General features: G+C 47.9%; 1 protein-coding gene across 1 annotated transcript in view; it reads right to left on the bottom strand.

The window, feature by feature from the left end:
* Positions 1–19,306, bottom strand: part of LOC144160039 (uncharacterized) — a 34,260-nt gene extending 14,954 nt beyond the window's left edge. The window contains exons 1-2 of the mRNA XM_077691659.1: positions 19,096–19,306; positions 8,003–8,248 (exon numbers count right to left, since the gene is read on the bottom strand). Of these exons, the coding sequence (XP_077547785.1) occupies positions 8,003–8,248; positions 19,096–19,306 (457 nt within the window). The remainder of the gene's footprint in view (positions 1–8,002; positions 8,249–19,095) is intronic.
* Positions 19,307–19,525: the final 219 nt, after the last annotated feature.

Here is a 19,525-nt window from a genome sequence, read left to right as displayed (position 1 = left end):
TATACCGCACTAAAAGCGCGTCAGAAACATTTACACTCTCGTAAACACACCCAATTTGCGAACAGAGTGACTGCTCCACATAAACATGGATTTAAAACGCCTGCAAACGGTAATTCTCAGTCGTGAACGTGCCCCAAAAGCAGCGGCGGCAATGGGGAGCGGGGCGCGGACTCCCGCGGCTGCTTTCGAAACGGGCCGCTAGGGGGATTTCAGTGGCGCCCCTACAGGCCGCGCTCGAGGCGTATAATATGTGTTCGATTGGCGATGGCATTGCATGAGTGGCACACGGGGCGTGTACCTGTCCCTACCTTGCAAGGGGTTCAATTTAGCCATTGTGTGTAGCGTATGGGCTTGCATTTGCCTCAGTCTAGTCTGCTGGTGTCTACCTCTGCGTGTGGTGGCGGGACCCACCCCACCTTCCTACCGGCACTGGTGACGCCCGCCTGCTACCCCTCCCCCCGCAGTATCACCAAAGTGCCATTGCCACAGTTCGGTTACCTACATCATTTGAGGTTGAGGTTTTGAAGTTGACTCTACATTTTCACTTACTATTTTTGGAATGAAAAAGTTGTTATATGTTCACCTTGATATAAATTGGTTTTCTTGGTTTTCTGAGCCTGAAAAAAGGCTGCAGTCTCTCGCTACCCCTTTGGCACAGTTTTTGATCAGCGGCTTGTGAAATGCACCTGAGGGTTATTTACATTCCTTATAGATGGAGACATCGTCACTTGCATGCAGAGCTCATACATATGTGTAATTCATTCAGTCATCAAAATTAGGCCAAGCTGCACTCACTCGAAATGAAAATCAGATTGACGTTAGGGGGCTTGAAGGACGGAGCTCTACACCCCGGCTTGAGGCCCCCTGTAGTGAAGGACTCCGGATTAATTTTGACCCCTTAGGAATCATTAACGCAGGCGATGAGGCAAGCCGTAGTGGAGGGCTCCGGATTAATTTGGACCACCTGGGGATCTTTATTGTGCGCCGAAATCTCGTACACACGGGCGTTTTTGCTTTTCGCCTCCACCAGAAGAACGGCTGACGCAGCCGGGAGTCGAAACCACGGCTCAGTAGCGCAACGCCTTAGCCACTGCGGCGGGTATATATATATATATATATATATATATATATATATATATATATATATATATATATATATATATATATATATATATATATATATATATATATATATATATATATATACATATATACATACAGGACTTGCAGTGGTTTTCGATGGGAAATCTTTAAAAACTCACAGAATATGACATGTGCAACCTGTCATTGTGGCTCGTGAAAAAACTATCCGGTGACAATTTTATGCGGGTTTTTTATTGAATTATCAATCAATTAAGCCTTTACAAACAGCATCACCATAGGGCTGTTACTAAATTATGCCGTCAGTAACCATTTTTTCCCCAGTGGAACTGACGGGAGGGTTAAAATCCTTGGCTCTCAGACTGTTTTGGAGCCGTTTAGCCAAATTTTCACAAGTTTAAAGCTTTCGGAGCAGCATCGTGCAGGGAAACCAATTTGTATCAAAACTGCGCGATATTCGCAGCTGTCTCACCCCTGCTTGCTTAATATTTTGCCTTTATGTTCACCATAATAAAAGCAAAACATTAAGATTCAATTGTGCTTAACCTGTTATATCTCGTTCGCAGGGCAATGGTGTCTTGTGTATTGGCCTGCCTAATGGATTGATAAACAAAACTAATTTCAAAAAAAAAACCCGCCCGCATCTTCCCACGGGGGGAACTGGAGTAAATGCGTCGCAGAGTGGTGGGGGTATCGCGTGAATGTTGAGTAATTGGGTATGGTTTGGGAATGCTTAATTGTTATTTCGTCGTTAATATTCTTGTTTATTGAATAAAGGAGAAGCGAAGGCAAGGAGTCTAAAGTTAAAGTCTGTCTTTATTGCTTGGTGCCGTCAAGCAAAGCGTCAAGTCAAGCGAAAGCCAAGCAATAACGCCCTTGACTGAATTCCGAAGGCGCGCTCCGCCGCTCATATACACACCGCCCGCGTTCGAGGGAGAGGAGTACAGGGAGAGACGCGCATGCGCACACTTCCGTACACAAGCGCGCGAACTGTCCACGCACCCAACACGCCGTTATCACGTGTACACGCCCTGCCGCCGTTACTGTTGAGCGCGACGCTGCGCACGGGTCGCTACGACGCATGCGCGCACAGACGCGCTCCCTCCGCTCCGCCGCAGCTGTTGTTGAGAGCGACGGAGCGCACGGGGTACACGCGCTCCTCCCGCACCGCCGCACCTGTTGTTGAGAGCGAGGAGGGTACGGGGGACAGACGCGCACCTGCGCCTCGACGCGACGCGCATGCGCAGTGAGCGTGTGGACGGCGCCGATAACATCGACGAGTGACATCGCGAGCCTAAGAAATGCTCCGCATTTAAAAGGTGGGGCAAAAAATAGTGTGTTATTAATCTTGGGGGGTGGCGACAAAAAATAGTGTGTTATTAATCTTGGGGGGTGGCGACAAGACCTTCGCAAAGTACTGCGGCCCCCCTAAAAAAGCCACCACTCGGGCCTCTGTCGTCGCCCGACGGCTGCTCTCACCGCCCACTGAAGTGAACTCCGCCATGCTGAAACGCCCTTTTCCATTCCACGCGTAGGACATCACTATTGATATTGCCGCGAACCATACATTGGGTTTGTTTATTTGTGTTTTGCTTTTACCGCCCGGCTGCGCCGGTCTGCGGTATCTCTGCGCCAAGGGAAGCGCGTGTTCCATTCTTTGTTTCTGTGCGGCATGTGTTATCTGTTGTGATAGGGAGAGCATTCCGATCTAACGTGAACAACCCAGAATAATCTTCTTGGATCTACTATGTTCTCGATGCGAATCGACGTTTCGAGAACCACGCGCGCCGAAAGATAAAAAGCCTGCAGTGCGGACGCCGGGGCATTCGATTCGACGACACTCGCCTGTGCAAGTCACTTTGTTGACCGCTGCTTCGCCGCCTCTGTATTCTTTTGAGTTGTTAGGGGAGCACAAGTTCGCTCCAATAAACGTATTTCTCATTCAAGACAACTGCTTCGTCCTTGTCTTCGTGACATCTGGTGGAGGTGCTGGGTACGCACCCTTCATGCCCACTACAACTTCTGGAAGCCGCCAAGCCAGTCCAACAAGAGCCAGCCTCCGCGTGCAAGATTTACCACCCGAGTTCGGTCTACTACCGGAGAAGACGAAGAATAAAGACGTCGCAACCAGCACCATGCTCAACCAAGCCAATCCTCCTGTCGTTCTGCAGCAGCCACGGGAACCGCCATCATTCCGAGGAGCCCCCGCAGAAGACCCAGAAGAATGGTTGGAAAAACTGGAGCGCGTCCGGAAATTCAACAGGTGGGACGACGCAGAAACGTTCCGGCACGTTTTCTTTTACTTGGAAGATTCGGCTCGCACTTGGTTCGAGAACCACGAGAGCTCCTTGACAAACTGGGCTCAGTTCAAAAGCGAGTTCACTAAGACCTTCACTACCGTGGTCAGAAAAGAACGCGCAGCGCTTTTACTCGAAACTCGAACGCAGCACCCCAACGAAGGGGTAGTGATCTTTGTTGAGGAGATGAAGAGGTTGTTTCGACGTGCGGATCCGGAGATGACAGAAGAGAAGAAACTAAGGTTTCTCATGCGAGGGGTAAAGCAGGAGCTTTTTGCTTGCCTTGTCCGCAATCCTCCCAAGACGGTGGCCGAATTCGCGTCTGAGGCGGCCGCGATGGAGAAGACGCTGGAAGCTCGAACGAGGCAGTACGATCGCCCGGTCAACGTGATGGTTTCCGAGACGATCGGTGCCGGGGCTACAAGCTCCGACACACTGCGTGAGACCATCCGAGCAGTGGTCAGGGAGGAGCTTCGGAAGCGTTTTCCGACGACGCCGCAACCTCAAGTGGCTTCCCTGACTGACGTCATCCGCGAAGAGGTTCAACACGCTTTGGGCACTTCTATGCCATCCGAGGCACCCCGCGAGCCACAGGCGATGGCCTATTCTGCGGCTATTCGTCGACCCCGCCCTGCTCCAACCCGTCTACAAGAAGCTCCACTGTACCGCCGTCCACTCTCGCCGCCGTCTCCACTCTCACCGCCGTCGACCGTACCGCCGTACACAGCCCAAACCCAGACGCCGAGGAAGACTCACGTTTGGCGAACGCCAGATCATCGTCCGCTGTGCTACCATTGCGGGGAGGCCGATCACATCTATCGTCGCTGCCCGTACAGGAGACTCGGACTGCGTGGTTTCTCCGTCGACGCCCCACGCCCCCGACCGGGCCAGCGCCCTACTGAGATCGACGAATACCTGTCCAACACCAACCGAGGGCCAGCCCGCTCACACCGATCGCCATCGCCCTACCCATACCAGTCGCCTAACCGCCGTAGCAATGCTGATTTCGCACGTGGAAGGTCCCCCAGCCCACGCGGGGGAAACTAAAAGCAGCAACTTCTGGAGGTGAAGTTGCTCTACGGCGAAATACTGGAAACCCTCCAACGACGTAAGGACGCACCGAAGACAGTGATTCACGACATGCCCTCATCCCGACGACCCGACCCAGCCCTGACGAGACTCCTGAACACGACGACAGCTACACGGCGCGACGCGTACCCGACCTGACCGAGACGTCCGTTGAGAAGACGACGACAACGACGATGCACAGTGCCCGACCGTCAACACGTACAAGCAGAGATACGACGCCCCGACGTACCCGGAACTCGAGGAAGACTGCATCTGACGTCAAGTTGTCCATCGACGGCTTTGACGTAGTCGCCCTCGTAGACACGGGAGCTGACTATTCGGTAATGAGCGGATCATTTGCGTCTAAACTGAAGAAAGTTATGACCAGATGGGACGGTCCGCACGACGCAGCTGACGCCGTTCGAGCTTGTCTACGGTAGAAGGCCGACTACGATGCTCGACGCCATGCTTCCGCACGTAGAAGACGACGACCTCAACTCCGACGTCCACGGATATCTTCAACGTGCGGAGGAGGCCCGCCAGCTTGCTCGAGTTCGTATAACGGACCAGCAGCTGGTGGACGCGGGCCGCTACAACCTCCGACGCCGAGGCGCCGAGTAACAACCAGGGGATCGTGTGTGGGTTTGGACTCCCATCCGACGACGCGGACTCAGTGAGAAGCTCCTGCGACGCTATTTTGGACCCTACCAGATTCTACGACGTGTTGGCCAACTTACCTACGAAGTGATCCCTGCTGGTGACTCCGGCACATCACGACAACGCAGGCGGCCTAAAGTCGTCCACGTGGTTCGCCTAAAACCTTTCTACGGACGATGAGGAACTTTTTTCATTTGTTCGGACTGTCGCTTATGTTAGCATCGGGTCGATGCACTCTTAGAGGGGGGGTAATGGCGCGAACCATACATTGGGTTTGTTTATTTGTGTTTTGCTTTTACCGCCCGGCTGCGCCGGTCTGCGGTATCTCTGCGCCAAGGGAAGCGCGTGTTCCATTCATTGTTTCTGTGCGGCATGTGTTATCTGTTGTGATAGGGAGAGCATTCCGATCTAACGTGAACAACCCAGAATAATCTTCTTGGATCTACTATGTTCTCGATGCGAATCGACGTTTCGAGAACCACGCGCGCCGAAAGATAAAAAGCCTGCAGTGCGGACGCCGGGGCATTCGATTCGACGACACTCGCCTGTGCAAGTCACTTTGTTGAGCGCTGCTTCGCCGCCTCTGTATTCTTTTGAGTTGTTAGGGGAGCACAAGTTCGCTCCAATAAACGTATTTCTCATTCAAGACAACTGCTTCGTCCTTGTCTTCGTGACAATATCTACGACAGCGAAACTCAGTGCCTTGCTCAGCTTCCGTATGTCTCGGTTTAATGCCAGAACTTCCCTTTCCTCGTGCTCCCCACTCCCAATGATCTTGGGTACCGTGCTCACGACGACCTGCACATTTGGGCGCAGCGCCCGAAGCTCTTTCACCCACTTTTTTAGTTGCTTCCGCACTCCAGCGCCTCTTCCCTGCAGAACATCATTGGCTCCTCCGGCTATAACCACGAGGTTTTGCCCTGCCTGTTCTCCCACATCTTGCCATTTGCCTTGGAAGGAGAGGATGCAAAAGGACAAGATTCAAGACTGAAAAGACAAAAACACACATCTTGTCTCTCTCCTTGGCAGAAGCTGTATTTCTTGGAAGGACAGCGCCAACTGGAATATGCAGAACAAAAGGGACAACACCGGAACCGAATAGGGCGCAATGTCAGACATTTTTTGTTCCCAAATCTATAATAGAAGCATAATAGCTGATGCCCGTCGTATAGAATATTCCTACAGTTCATCGTTGCCAATAAACGTTGTATTTGTTTCATCTGCTTTCGAATCGTATGAAAAACATTTAACTAATGTGCCATTTACAATTTTCAATTACACTGGCTGTTGTTTAAATTTTACTGTGCTAAGAACTAGGTGGTGAACGAGTTCAGATGCTCTCACTACGCAGTATTTCTTGGCCCTAACAAGGACAATTTTCCCAGCAATTCACGCTGTCGTCTAAGCAAAAAAAAAAAAAACAATGCAAAAAATAAAAAATAGAATGCAATGGTTAACCGTGCAATGCCATGCATTTCCAGAAAAATTTAGATATCACGGAAGTTCACCTTTATTCGTTATGATAGCGTAAAAAAAGATAATTGGTCAAACAAAAATTTTAAATACCAAGAATAGGAAAAATATAAAAAATAGCGGAAATGGCGGACCGTGTAACGCTATGCAGTTCCAGAATAAAGCAGATTTCGAAGAAGTTTCATCTGTAATAGTTATATTAACGTAAATGGAGTTATTTGGTGGAACAGAATTTCGGAAAACCAAAAAACAAAAACAAAAAATGGCAAACCGTGTAACGCCCTGCATTTCCACGATAATGCCGGTTTTGCAGAAATTCCTCTTTGAATCAATATAACAGCGTAAACAGACATAATTGGTCGAACAGAATTAAAAAAAACGAGAAAATAAAAAAATATATTAAAAATCTCGAAAATGGAGAACCATGTACGCGCTGTATTTTCAAGAAAATGCAAATTTCGGGGAAGATAATTATTTGAAGAGAATATTGATAAACAAAAACAAAGAAAAGTAAAAATACTGAAACTGGCGAACCGTGTAGCGCCCTTCATCTACACAAAAATGCAGATTTGGCGGAATAACACCTGTAATCGTTATAGTAATGGCGTAAATGGAGACAATCAGTAATACAGAATTTACAAAAACCGTGAAATTTGGCTGTAAAGAACTGGCACCCGAGAGAAGGGAACATATTTTTTTAGTGGTTCGGCGGCAATCCTCCGGGGTCTTGTGCCACGTGCTACAGCTCCTGACAGGGTCAGAAGGGGTGGCACCCTCGGTCTAAGGCTCCAACGGCCTCTGCTGCATTGCGTGTGCGCTGATTGAGACCGATCGCGTCTTCACAGCAGTCACTGGCCAGCTGTAAGCTAGACTAGCAGCATTAGGGTGCTACACATTAGTAGACAATTCTCTGAATTGCTGCACATCTTTCTTTGCAACGATGAACCGTTGGAATGTTTCATTGTGACATATCAGCGGTTACACAACTATTTGTGCCATCGTAAGCTAGGGACAAAAAAGGCGAGATCTGCGAAATTTGGCTTTGGCATCGCGAGTTTTGTTCTGCATAACCCAGCTGGCGCCGTCGTTCCAAGATCAGCTTGCCAGTTTAAATTGTCCGGCATTTTCCCATAGGCGAACATATTTCCTTATCTATTTATTGTATATACAGGTACGTACTCTGGTTGTCCTTGGTATCAAACAAAATAGACCAAAATATGCGATATTCGTGTGAGATTTGAGAGCAAGTTTTGAGATGTGAGGTTTGAGGAGAGGTTTTCGCTCGGAAAAAAATTACGGATGGTTATTTGTACTGCTCCCAGCTTTTGCAATGATCGTGCCAGTGATCACTGATTACACTTTCATAGTAGAACACACTCGGTCCAGCTAGCGGATTGAAAGCTCACCATTGCCGATGTGCATATGGGCTCCGGGCCAAGTCCACGTGAGTTGCACCAGTAGTGTGCCGTTCGGCTTCGGTACAGTAGCAGTCACTCTGAGGTCGGAGACATACGCTGGAGGCAACTGCCAGTAAAAAATGTCCGTTGTCACACTGAAGAATCCACATTGCTTCACCAAGGAGTGTACCGGCACTGGCTCTTGAACGTCCTCGTCACGATCCCCGGAGGGAGCATTCAAGCTGCTCCCCAGACCTGTTCAATAAAAATCCTTCGTTTAACACGATGCAAACTCGTTGTGTGAAAGTTTACGCCAAGGAAGCAACACTGCGTAGTGGAGAGCTGGTTCTCAAATAGCGGCAGCCGTTTCAAGTTTAAGGCAGATACAAAACAATGGTAGCCTGAAATGGCCAACAGCTGAAGTACGATCCACCTGTTCTGGAAACAAAAAAAACACAAAAATAGCGCGAGAAAATAGGCTAAGTAAAGACCGAGACGAAAAAAAAAAAACATTTAAAATATAAGTTTACTGACGTTTCAGGAAGAGGACTTTCTTTAGAGTACCTGAAAAAAGGAAGTCCTCTTCCTGAAACATCAGTAAACTTATTTTTAATGTTTTTCTTATGTGTCTGTCTTTACTTTCATTTCTTATGTGTCTGTCTTTACTTTCAAATATATATAAACCCGTCGACCACTCTCGACATGTCGTAGACACTCGAGTCCCGGCTCGGGGGTTAAAAAGAAGGCCCCCTTCACCTCGACTAGGAGTGGCGCTAGCTACCACCCCTAAGTGCAGGAAACAAAAATACCTGAACATAAATACCCCAGAAAGTGGAGGGAAAATATCCCCACCGGTAGCGTAGTGGTCATCGCACTAGACGCATATTCCAGAGGTCGTGGGTTCGGATCCCACCAGGCGGGCATTTTTAGGTGTGGAGCACCTTAGGACCGCACAATGTCCGTCCGCGTCCTGGCGCATAGCATGTACAATCGCAAAAATCACACAGGAAGCGGCAGGATTCCAGCCTGTGTCAGTCGTCTTACCCATTGGGCTACGACCGAGAGTTAGTACCCAAGAGTCAAGCGGCTTACTCTCTCGCCTGTAACGGTGTGGAGTACCTAAGGACCTCCCAACGTCTGTCCGCGTCCGTCCATGCGCACACCACCATCAAGCAGAAATCAAGAGAAATTCGATTTGAGGCGTGAGTTGCAGTTTTATTTAGGGAACAATCAAGGTGCAACTCAAGGCTCAAACAAATGACGATCAGGGCGCATATCGCATGTTACTCGTGGAGCAACATGGATGTCATTTCCCACGCGCGGGGCACCTTGAGTAATCTTGGTGACGGTGAATGGTGACACGGCGTACCCCGAGCCCCCCATATTTAAGATGCTACCTACCGTGGCGAGAAGTTGAAAGATGAAGGGTTAGAAGCGGTGAACGGTGGCCGTCGGAACCCTGGTCAAGCTCCGGCCGATGGGCTCCCTGTCTGTCTATCAGGCTGGCATCTCTGGGACCTCTTTGACCATCAGGGAAAAGTCAAAGAAGAAAGTACCCCCATCCCCTGCTTTATACTATGGCGCGTGGTATTATCTAAACCCTTTCTTCCAAATGATCGGGCCCCGAAAAGGGCCCGCACCGAAGCAATCTTTAAACCCCTACAAAACCTCGTTTTCAACACCCCTGACAACTTTCCTCGCTTCCTAGTCATGCAGACTGCTGACAAAGCCACCCCAATAACTTAGAAATCTGTGTTCCTGATCGCCAAGTTCATTGAAGGTATAGTTGGAAAGAACTATGACGCAAAGAAACTTGCATTTGGGGACATGCTTATTGAGGTCAGAACTAAGGAACAATTTGCTAACCTTCTAAAACAGACAAGCATGGGTGACTTACAGATGACTGTAACACCTCACCGAACCCTCAACAGCTGCCAAGGTGTGCTCTCGGAAACTGAACTCACAAATAAAACTGAGGCAGATATTCTTGAGGGCTTGCGTGAGCAAGGAGTGACCCATGTTAGATGTATCACAATGAGGCGCGACTGAACTGAGATCAAAACCAAACGTATCATCTTGACTTTTGATCGTAGTACGCTCCCCGAATCTCTCAAAGCCGGGTTTCTCCACTGTCAGATAAGGGCGTACATCCCAAATCCGCGACGTTGCTTCAAATGTCAAAGGTACGAGCACAGTATCAACAACTGTCGAGGGCAAAACACATGTGAAAAATGCTCGAAGCACGACCACCAGACAGGTGATTGTAATGCAACGCAATTTCACTGTGTTAACTGTGAAGGACACCACGCCGCGTACTCCCGATCTTTCAAAAACTCAAAAATGAGAAAGAAATAAACCTCAAAGTGACCCACAACCTGTCTTACCGAGAATATCGGAAAAGACATTCGATGCTTCCCTAAGGAAGTTACGCTGACGCTGGTCACCGGGGGGTGGGGCGGCGTCAGGTTTTGGTGGCTACCGAGTGCAGCAACGCTGACCTGGTCCCACCCCCCCCCCCCCCCCCTGGGCTGGCTTCTGCTGCCCAAAATGTTGTGCCACAGCCTGTGGATTCCACTGCGAACACCGTAGGTGCAGACGGCTTGCTTTCCGCTCCTGCTGCGCTGTCGCCCTTGGGCACAGTGGGCAGCGAGGTGGGGAGCCTTGCATCCACGTCTACGGGCACAACACCACTTCAGCCGCCATTGGCCCGCGCGGCAAACACGAGTGGCGCTCCCCAATGTCCATGGCCAAAGGAGGGAGATCCTGCATTTACACTTTGCCGTCGGATGAAGAGATGCATGTAGCACCCACGCCAGCTCGGTCAGCTGTTCAGCCAAACGAGCAGCGTGGCAACATCGGCCGCGGGAAAAAACCAGCTCCGCGCATAATTGGCCCTAACGCAGGCTCAGTAACATAGATAACACCACCCGTCTGCAACACACAGATACACGCTGCCCTCTCTCTTTAAACACTTATGGTAGTACAATGCATTACACAGTGGAACTGCAGGGGCTTAATGAAAAGCTTGGATGACATATACGAAATTCTTCATAAAAACCAATGAACCATCTTATGTCTTCAGGAAACACACCAAACCAAACAAACTTCCTGAAGCGCTATTCTGTCTTTAGGAGAGATTAGGAAGGCTGTTCTCATTAGCGGTGAGATGTTTGAGTGGCGCCCCCTGGCTCTCACGTCAGCTTAGGGACTCGCGCCGCTGTCGTCTGCTACACTCCGCTTGTGAGGGGCAGCAGTACCTGTGCTAGAAATCGCCCGCTTTGGTGCTTTAGTGCATTAAAAAGCGTATTTTTGGTAATTCAGTCATTTTTGCCAGCTTCTGACACCTCTGAATAATATCAAGCTGTATCCGCAGAGGTTTACAACACACGAGAGAGAGAGAGAACTTTCTTCAGAGCATCGGCCAGAATATCGAGTCTAAATCGTCCTTTCTGGCTTATTCGCGAGGTTCAGCGCTCAGAGCTCCTCGATAAGTATTCAAAATGCGTAGGCTTCTTTCCGTATGGTATTTTTGAGATGCTTTTATGAAGACTCAACAGTCTAGCTACCAAGCAGCGGGCTCCTATACACGAGCATTGCACCCCAGGAAATAAAGCGGCTGTCTTCTACATTTGTTTTGTTGTTGTTGACTTGTATCAGCAATCTTTTATTTTTTTTGTGTCCAACCCATTAATTTCTCTGCACAGTCACAAGCGTCGTATTATTAGGTTTAGGGATGTTTGGGAGACTCACAAAGATCGTGTGGATATTTTATTCGAGCTATATGGCATAGATTCTCTTCTTCACAAATTGGCTTTTGCTATGGCTGCGTGCAAGAAGCTGCATATCCGCAGCGTGCATTGTTTATTCACATGGAAATACAATGAGAAAGCTTGTGCTACGCCACCGCGATAGCGCCCCAGACAACGTTGTCCAGAGTACTCTAAGGCGGCTTCTGTGCTCGGAATGTGTATCGTAACCATCGTTATCATAATGAACTGGTTCTCAACCCGAGCAATTATGACATGATAACGGTGTTGAAGGCGTGGTATACTGGCTAGAAAAATCTAAACCGATGAACATTTCCAAGCTACTCTTTATTGTTTACCGACACTTCCAGGCGTAAAGAAACAATCCTGCTCTACCCAAAAATTACTCTTACACTTTTGCCGTGGACTGAGGACCCGGACCACCAATCAGACCGATTTTACTGGGAATGTACCAAAATATCCCTACAGGTCTGAACAACCATAGTGCTACTGTATCTTTACCGTAGACGTGACTCGTTTTGCTCAATAAACCACCATACTGGTTAGAAACCTGGTATAAAACCAACACCCGCCTATACACACAGTGGGTTATTTGGAATTCAGTCTACAGTTTTTGCAACCCATAGTGCATGTCGGCATACTTTCATGCCATGACAGCGCAAAGTGATACGATACAACACTTTCGAGCGTTGTGCAAGGTTGCAAAAACTGTTTTACTTTACATATGATTACCTGGAATCGGTAATTGCCCTTCTGCGAAAGCGAACAGCCCCCAAGGCCTGGAATTTATTTTGGTCTTGTATGTTCGCTGTTGTCGGTTACTAGCAGCTGACTGTTCCCTTTGTTCGAAAGATTGCTTAATACAGAAGCTGACGCCTAGCTCCAACTTTTCCCGCTCCGCAAGGAATAGGGCGACGCCGGCAATGTTTCTTCCGTAGCGGTATCCAAAAATATACTTTAACTCGCGCTTTGAACTAGTGCATGCAATTTTAAGTCTAATATTATAATAAAAACTTACGCACACGCAAACACTGGTGCGGACAAACATCAGACGTCAACCGAGGGCAAAGAAACAACAGGGAGAGCGAGCCCGAGTGAAGCAGACGACAAATGCGAGAATCCCTAAGCCGAATTCACGGCGGCGCACTTCGCAGCGCCGCCCGTGGTCGCGCTCACCACCAATAGTAATACAACAGTCTATTACCTGTCAATTTGTTCCTTTGACCACAACCCTCGAAGTGGTTGCTGTACTTGTAATAATCGCCGACAGGTTAATAACAATAGCTTCAATATATATTCCTCCTGACTTTCGACTTTGTAGTCCAGAATTTGAGTCCCTAATTAACCACCTACCGGACCCATTCCTACTCGTGGGCGACTTTAATGCCGACAGTAAACTGTGAGGATTTGAACGCGAAGATGGCCGGGGCCGTTTAATTGAAAGATTCTTACTGTCATCTGGTGCCTACAGCACAGCCCATAAAACCTACTCGCACATCGATTTAGCAATAGGTTCACCCATTCTCTTTATTTCGTTCGAGTGGAATGTGGACTCCAAACCTAATGGAAGTGACCACCTCCCTGTCACTCTTTTGTCTAGATACACTCTCTGACAGTTCCATTTACCTTAAAAGGTTTAAAGAAACCCATGCAGACTGGGTGGCTTTTAGGCAAAAGTCACAGCTGTCATACATATTTACAAAACACTTACAGATCGTTGAAGCTTGTAGAATTGTTGCGGCCCACATTATAGAGGCTGCCAAGAGTTCAATCCTTGAAATCTCCGGTACTCCTCAAAATCCCAGAAGGCCTTGGTGGAATGAGGAATGTCGAACCGCACGCAAAGCACAAAACAAGGCCTGGGGTAACCTCCGAAGGTACCCAATGGCACAGAATCTCATTGCGCTCAAGCGTACCAAGGCAGTTGGAAGACGTATTCGCCAAGAAGCCAAAAGCAACAGCTGGAGAGCTTTTCTGGGTTCCATTAACTCTTACACCGACACAAGCAAAGTGTGGAACCGAATAAGAAAGTTCAAAGGGCACAAAACAACCTTACCCCTGGTTAGCACCACTGGTAACACATTAGAAGACCAGGCAAACACACTAGCTAAACACTTTGAACTTATATCAAGCTCTTCACATTACACAGACAAATGTATGAGGTACAAAACATCTGCTGAGCGCAAATCCATTAGGGACACCAAGAAATCGTCACAAGACTCCATTTTCTATCCACGATTTAAAGTTGCCTTGGCGACTTCGAAGACATCAGCACCAGGTGCAGACCAAATCACATAGACCATAATTCAACACCTTCACGCAGACACCCTCGAAACACTCCTTTATTTGTTTAACAAGATATGGAGTGCAAGACATCTTCCACGGACTTGGAAAGAGGCAATTGTGGTGCCACTGCTTAAACAAAGGAAAGATGCCTCTTCTCCTTTTAGCTATCGGCCAATAGCACTTACCAGTTGTTCAGGTAAACTGTTCGAGAAGATGGTCAATAGAAAGCTCGTGTACTTTTTAGAATACCACGGTATTCTAGATAGCTGCCAGGCAGGTTTCCGTCCAGGAAGATCTACAACCAACCAGCTTGTGGCATTGGAATCGTACGTTAAATATGCTTTTGTCCACTGGCACCGCTGTATGTCTATTTTCTTCGACTTGGGAGAAGGCGTACGATACTGCATGGCGCTATGGCATCCTCCGTGACCTCAAAGCTTACGGTGTATCTGGAAATATGCTCAATACTATAGAAAGCTACCTGTCTGAGCGAACTTTTCGCGTATGGGTCGGAGCATCACTTTCTAGAATACACATTCAAGAAAACGGGGTCCCGCAGAGTGGAGTACTGAGTTATACACTTCTCATTGTCAAAATGAACTCACTCCAAAAGTCACTGCCCCCCGCAATTTTCTACTCAGTGTACGTTGATGATATTCAAGTCAGCTATAAGTCTTGTAATCCCTCAATCTGCAGGCGGCAGATACAACTTACTGCTAATAAACTTAAAAAATGGGCCGATGAAAATGGTTTTATGATTAATCCTCAAAAGAGCACATGTCTACTGTTTTCTCGGAAGCGTGGACGCTGGCCTGACCCTTTATTCCTTTATTAATTCCGTGTTCCCCATAATAACAAAAAAACAAAAAAAAAATTCGGGGAACGAAACCCGCTCCAGCCGAGCTATGGCAGGTTAACAGCCAATAAAAAATAAATGAAAAGGAGCGATAGCCCAAAAATATTGTTTTTTGTAGAAACCAATTTGTAGATGAGAAAAAAAACGATACTTAGCACCAAACCAAACTCTCCACGCTTACCCACATCACAGGGAGCAAGCTAATAGCGAACTGGTGAAGCACTAATGACAAAAGAAAATCATAATCAGTACAAATAAAACATACACACTAAGGCAGCCCCGCACACTGCGAAAAGAAAAAGGTAAACAGTGCACATATTATGTGGCATCCCACAGTACGTATTTATAATGTAGTGATTCCCATCAAAATTGATCACATCAACCCGAACAAAAAAAAAAGTTCCTGCGTTTTTGCAGCCGCCCCTTTCCATAGGGGCGATTTCCCGTGCAAGCCGGGTGGACTTCCCCAGCGCTGTAGTCCCACACTAGGGCCGAGTGCCAGGCCGGGGAGTCGCTTGTACCTATTTTACCGGTAGGTGCCCGGCGCCACCAAGGAACACGAATTCACATGGTGCCTTCCACAGCCACGATGGACGCTCAACTCGCAACCGCCTGTGGCAGGACATGCCGCCAGACTCTTTCACCCCCGGCAATGGCACAACGTCGCACGCTGGCCGGGGGCCCCGCTAGATGGACAAGGGTCAGGGGCCCCTCCATTGGGTAAAGGCAGCTTTCCAGACGTGGATTCCCCTTTCAAGGGTCCGCACTCGACCAGGGATGCCTGTACCGATTAAAGAAACCTGTGGGTGCCCGGCGGCACCAGGATTCGAACCCAGTACCTTCCGCATACGACGCGAGTGCTGTACCTCTGAGCCACCGCTGCGCTGGCTCAGACTGCTTTCTCGAAAGCGTGGAGTCTGACCTGACCCTGAAGTACGTATTAATATTGTAGTGATACCCGTCAAAATTGAACACAAGTTTCTGGGCTTTCTGCTGGACAAAAGGCTCACATTTATCCCCCACAATAAACTAAAAATTAAGTGCACTAAAACTATGAACAATATTAAAACACTGTTGAACCAATCACATGGTGCAGATAAGACATGCTTGCTCCGTCTTTTCAATAGTTTAGTGCGATCGCGCATAGACTATGGCAGTGTGGTAAGGTTCTGCCTCGAAAGCAGCTCTCAAAATGCTCGACCCAGTGTTGCATTTAGGGCTCCGCCTTGCATCTGGAGCTTTCCGGACAAGCCCTATAGAAAGCGTGTATGCTGAAATTGACCAGTGGTGCTTAGAGCACCAATGCATATACATGGCGCTTTTGTACTGCGATAGAGCGACGTCGATGAGGAATCATACGTTCAACGCTATTATTCAAAACACATCGTCTGAAAGGTTGTTTTTGAGCCGTCAATCACTCCCTCTGCCTTTTTCTTTCCGAGTGAGAGCAGACGCAGAGGACCTCGGTGTCACCGTGACCAACACCTACAAAACAAACATCACCGAGTTTATTGCACCTTGGAGTCTGCTCCCTGTCATCTGTGATGTGTCTTTTAAGGAAATTGACAAAAGACACGAACCCAAGGAACTCATTTTGCAACACTTTCTGCACTTACAATAGAAGTACCCATACACTGCTTTTTATATGGATGCCTCAAAGTCTTCCACTGCAGTGGCATCTGCGGCACGTGGTCCCCACTTTTTCAGCACAAGAACGCTAAACAGAAACACAAGTATATTTACGGCAGAGGCACATGATTTTAATAACTCTGGAACACATAACACAAACGAAAACACAACAATCCATTATATTCACAGACGTGTTTTAACAGCGTTACGCTCAGGCAAAAAAAGTAGAAATGCGATACTGAACAAGGTCATTAAAGAAATAATGCCAGCGTGTGCTTTAAAACAGACCATAATAGTGTGCTGGGTGCCTGGACACTGCGGTATTCCTGGGAATGAGCTCGCTTACCAGAGCGCCACCGCAGCAGCACTCCGCTGTGAAATCGACGTCCCTCAGCAGTCCTATCTTGACATAAAACCACTCATCCTTAAGGCACTACGAAAATGCTGGCAGCAACACGGGGACACACAGACAGAAAACAAAGTCCACACTATAAAACCCCAAATTGGCAGCTACTACACAAAAAACGTGCAGAAAACATGCAGCAGCTACTACACAAAAAACATGTGCAGTGTACATGTGCAGACTACGTATGGGTCATACATATGCCACTCATTCCCATCTTCCCCACCGCCACGATGCAAAAGTCTTGGACATCGCCTGTCAGTGATGCATGCTCTCGTTGAATGTGCGCACTTCACAGTGCGAGAAAGAAGAATTTCCGGGAAGAGTACACTCAAATGATTCCACTTCATCCATCATTGTTTTTAGGTGATAATTCCGTCATTCCTAGTAAACGTCTGTTAGCTTACCTTGGAGACATTGGATTTTTAAAAGGCATCTCATACCACATATGATAAAGCCCCTCAGTTAGGTAGCTTTGATTGAACATTTACTCTTTACTCTAACGTCATAATCATCTGGCTCACTCCAGAGTTTGTTTTTTAATAAGGGGCTCTATACACGCTGCAGTAACCTACCACAATTCTATTTTACTTAAAATCTTACACCCGAAACAACACAACCATTGTGTTCGCGCTCTTTAGCCTTCGTTGCCCTTGCGCCAGAAAACAAACAAACATCATAATCATGAATGTATTTCGAGTCCCCGTACTCCACACCCTCGCCATCATTTACAGAGTGGAGATGCTGCCATTTTTTATCCACTTTCTATCTGTCTTTCCAAATTCTTTATCTATTGCAATCACCTACCACATTCTCCCCTTTGCTTTTAGAGGTTTTCTTGACCGCCAACCCTTATTTCTGTCCTAATTCAACGAGCCGCAGTCTACAACGTTAAATCAGGTATAGGGGTATGGTTCAGCTTTTTGTTCACTGGAGTTAGTGAAGTTTATTTTTAAATTTACGTGAGATGGAAATAAATGGAGAAAACGCGTCCAGAGTTGGGTCGGAACCCACGTCTTTCCATTTGATCTCGAATGCGTTACCGATTCGGCCGAGTTGGTAAAAGCGTTCGAGATCAAACTGAAAGGCCTGGGTTCGGTCCCCACTCTGGGCGCATTTTTCTTCCCTACTTTTTACCTCATGTAAAGTTAAAAATATTAACTTTACTAACCGTTGTAAAAAAAGAGCCTAACCATACAGCTATGCCTTCTTTGGCAATGTAGACCACCGACCTATATTTCTGTATTTCCTCAACGTGCCCCCCCCTCCTGTCCTAACACAGTCACATTTCCTAACTGATTGAATGCTGCGCTGACTAGGTGGCAGCGGCTCAATTGTAATCAAATCCCCTGGTTGGAAGACCGGGGCGAGGAGTATAAGAACGAGGTGATTTTGGCTGATTCGGGGCTCAGACATCACACTCAGCAACAGCCTTCACCCAGGCCTTGTAAATGAACCCTCACGTCACCGCACAAATATCTGAATGCCATCGTAACAAATTAATATACACAAATTTAGAGAGAGAAAACTCACAAAGAGCGCAGAAATAGTATCAGTAAAGAGTCAGATACACAGCAAGAACAAGAACAAAGAATGTTTACTCATGTAGCGGCAATGGGACTTGCCTTCATCTGAGTTACATAATTTTGCTGGGCAAAATCATCTACCTGAGGTTTGAGCGAGTCAACAAGCATGAGAACACTGCTGCAACTGGGCACCAACAACGCTGTAGCTGCGCTCATCGAAGGACAAATGGAAGTGCAACGATAGCAGATATTGTCAAAAAAAGACGGGCAGAACCATCCTCGAAACACTGGGCAAAGGTAGAGCCCTGCACGGGCCTGATTGTAAGGCCCGAGCCTAGCCCGACCGTGGGACCGTAACACCAAGCCCGGGCCCAGCCCGGGCCTGGGCTTTCATAAGTGAGCCCATTCCGGGCCCTTCCTGGGCCCGTCGTCTCAAGCCCAGGCCGGGCGCGGGCTCGGTCAATAGCGTCAGACAGTATACATATAGCTGCAGCTGTGTTTTATGTTTCCTCCTTCCGTATAGCGCTTCCTCTTGCGTGCAATCGTCCAGCTGTACATACGTTTTGGCGTATCATCACTATCAGCATATTTATGTCCATTGCAGGAGAAGGTCTTAAAACAACCATTTCCCTCACCTCTGCCATTGTCGTACAGGCGAAACTTCGTTGAGTTGTCCAGCGGCTCTGGAGCGCTCACTTCGGCAACAACGACAGCATCCTTGAACACTCTGTCGCCTTGCGTAAACGTGGCATAGACGATGGCTTCCTCGGGCTCGGTGAGCTTGATGGTTAGCAGGTTACAGCGAACCACAGCCGTGTTATTTGTGTTTGTCACTCTGGACCTCATTATAGTTCTTATGCGTAATACGGAGGCACTACTTGAAATGTACACCGTCCAGTTCCCAACCTAATGAGAGAGTGCGTACTCATATCAATCGTTGAACCCCCTCTGACTGCGTTACACGGGAATGCAAAACCCCTGCTATAACGTTTTCAAGTAAGATCAGAACGGCTAGTGCGAATAAGCAGGCTCGTTTATATCACCATATGCTGCCAGCCGGCCTTT

This window comes from Haemaphysalis longicornis, unplaced genomic scaffold, assembly GCF_048455015.1.
Source record: "Haemaphysalis longicornis isolate Haplotype H1 unplaced genomic scaffold, Haemaphysalis longicornis Haplotype H1 scaffold_10, whole genome shotgun sequence".
Taxonomy (NCBI): domain Eukaryota; kingdom Metazoa; phylum Arthropoda; class Arachnida; order Ixodida; family Ixodidae; genus Haemaphysalis; species Haemaphysalis longicornis.
Note: the sequence above shows the minus strand (reverse complement) of the source record. Positions and strands in the feature narration are given on the sequence as shown.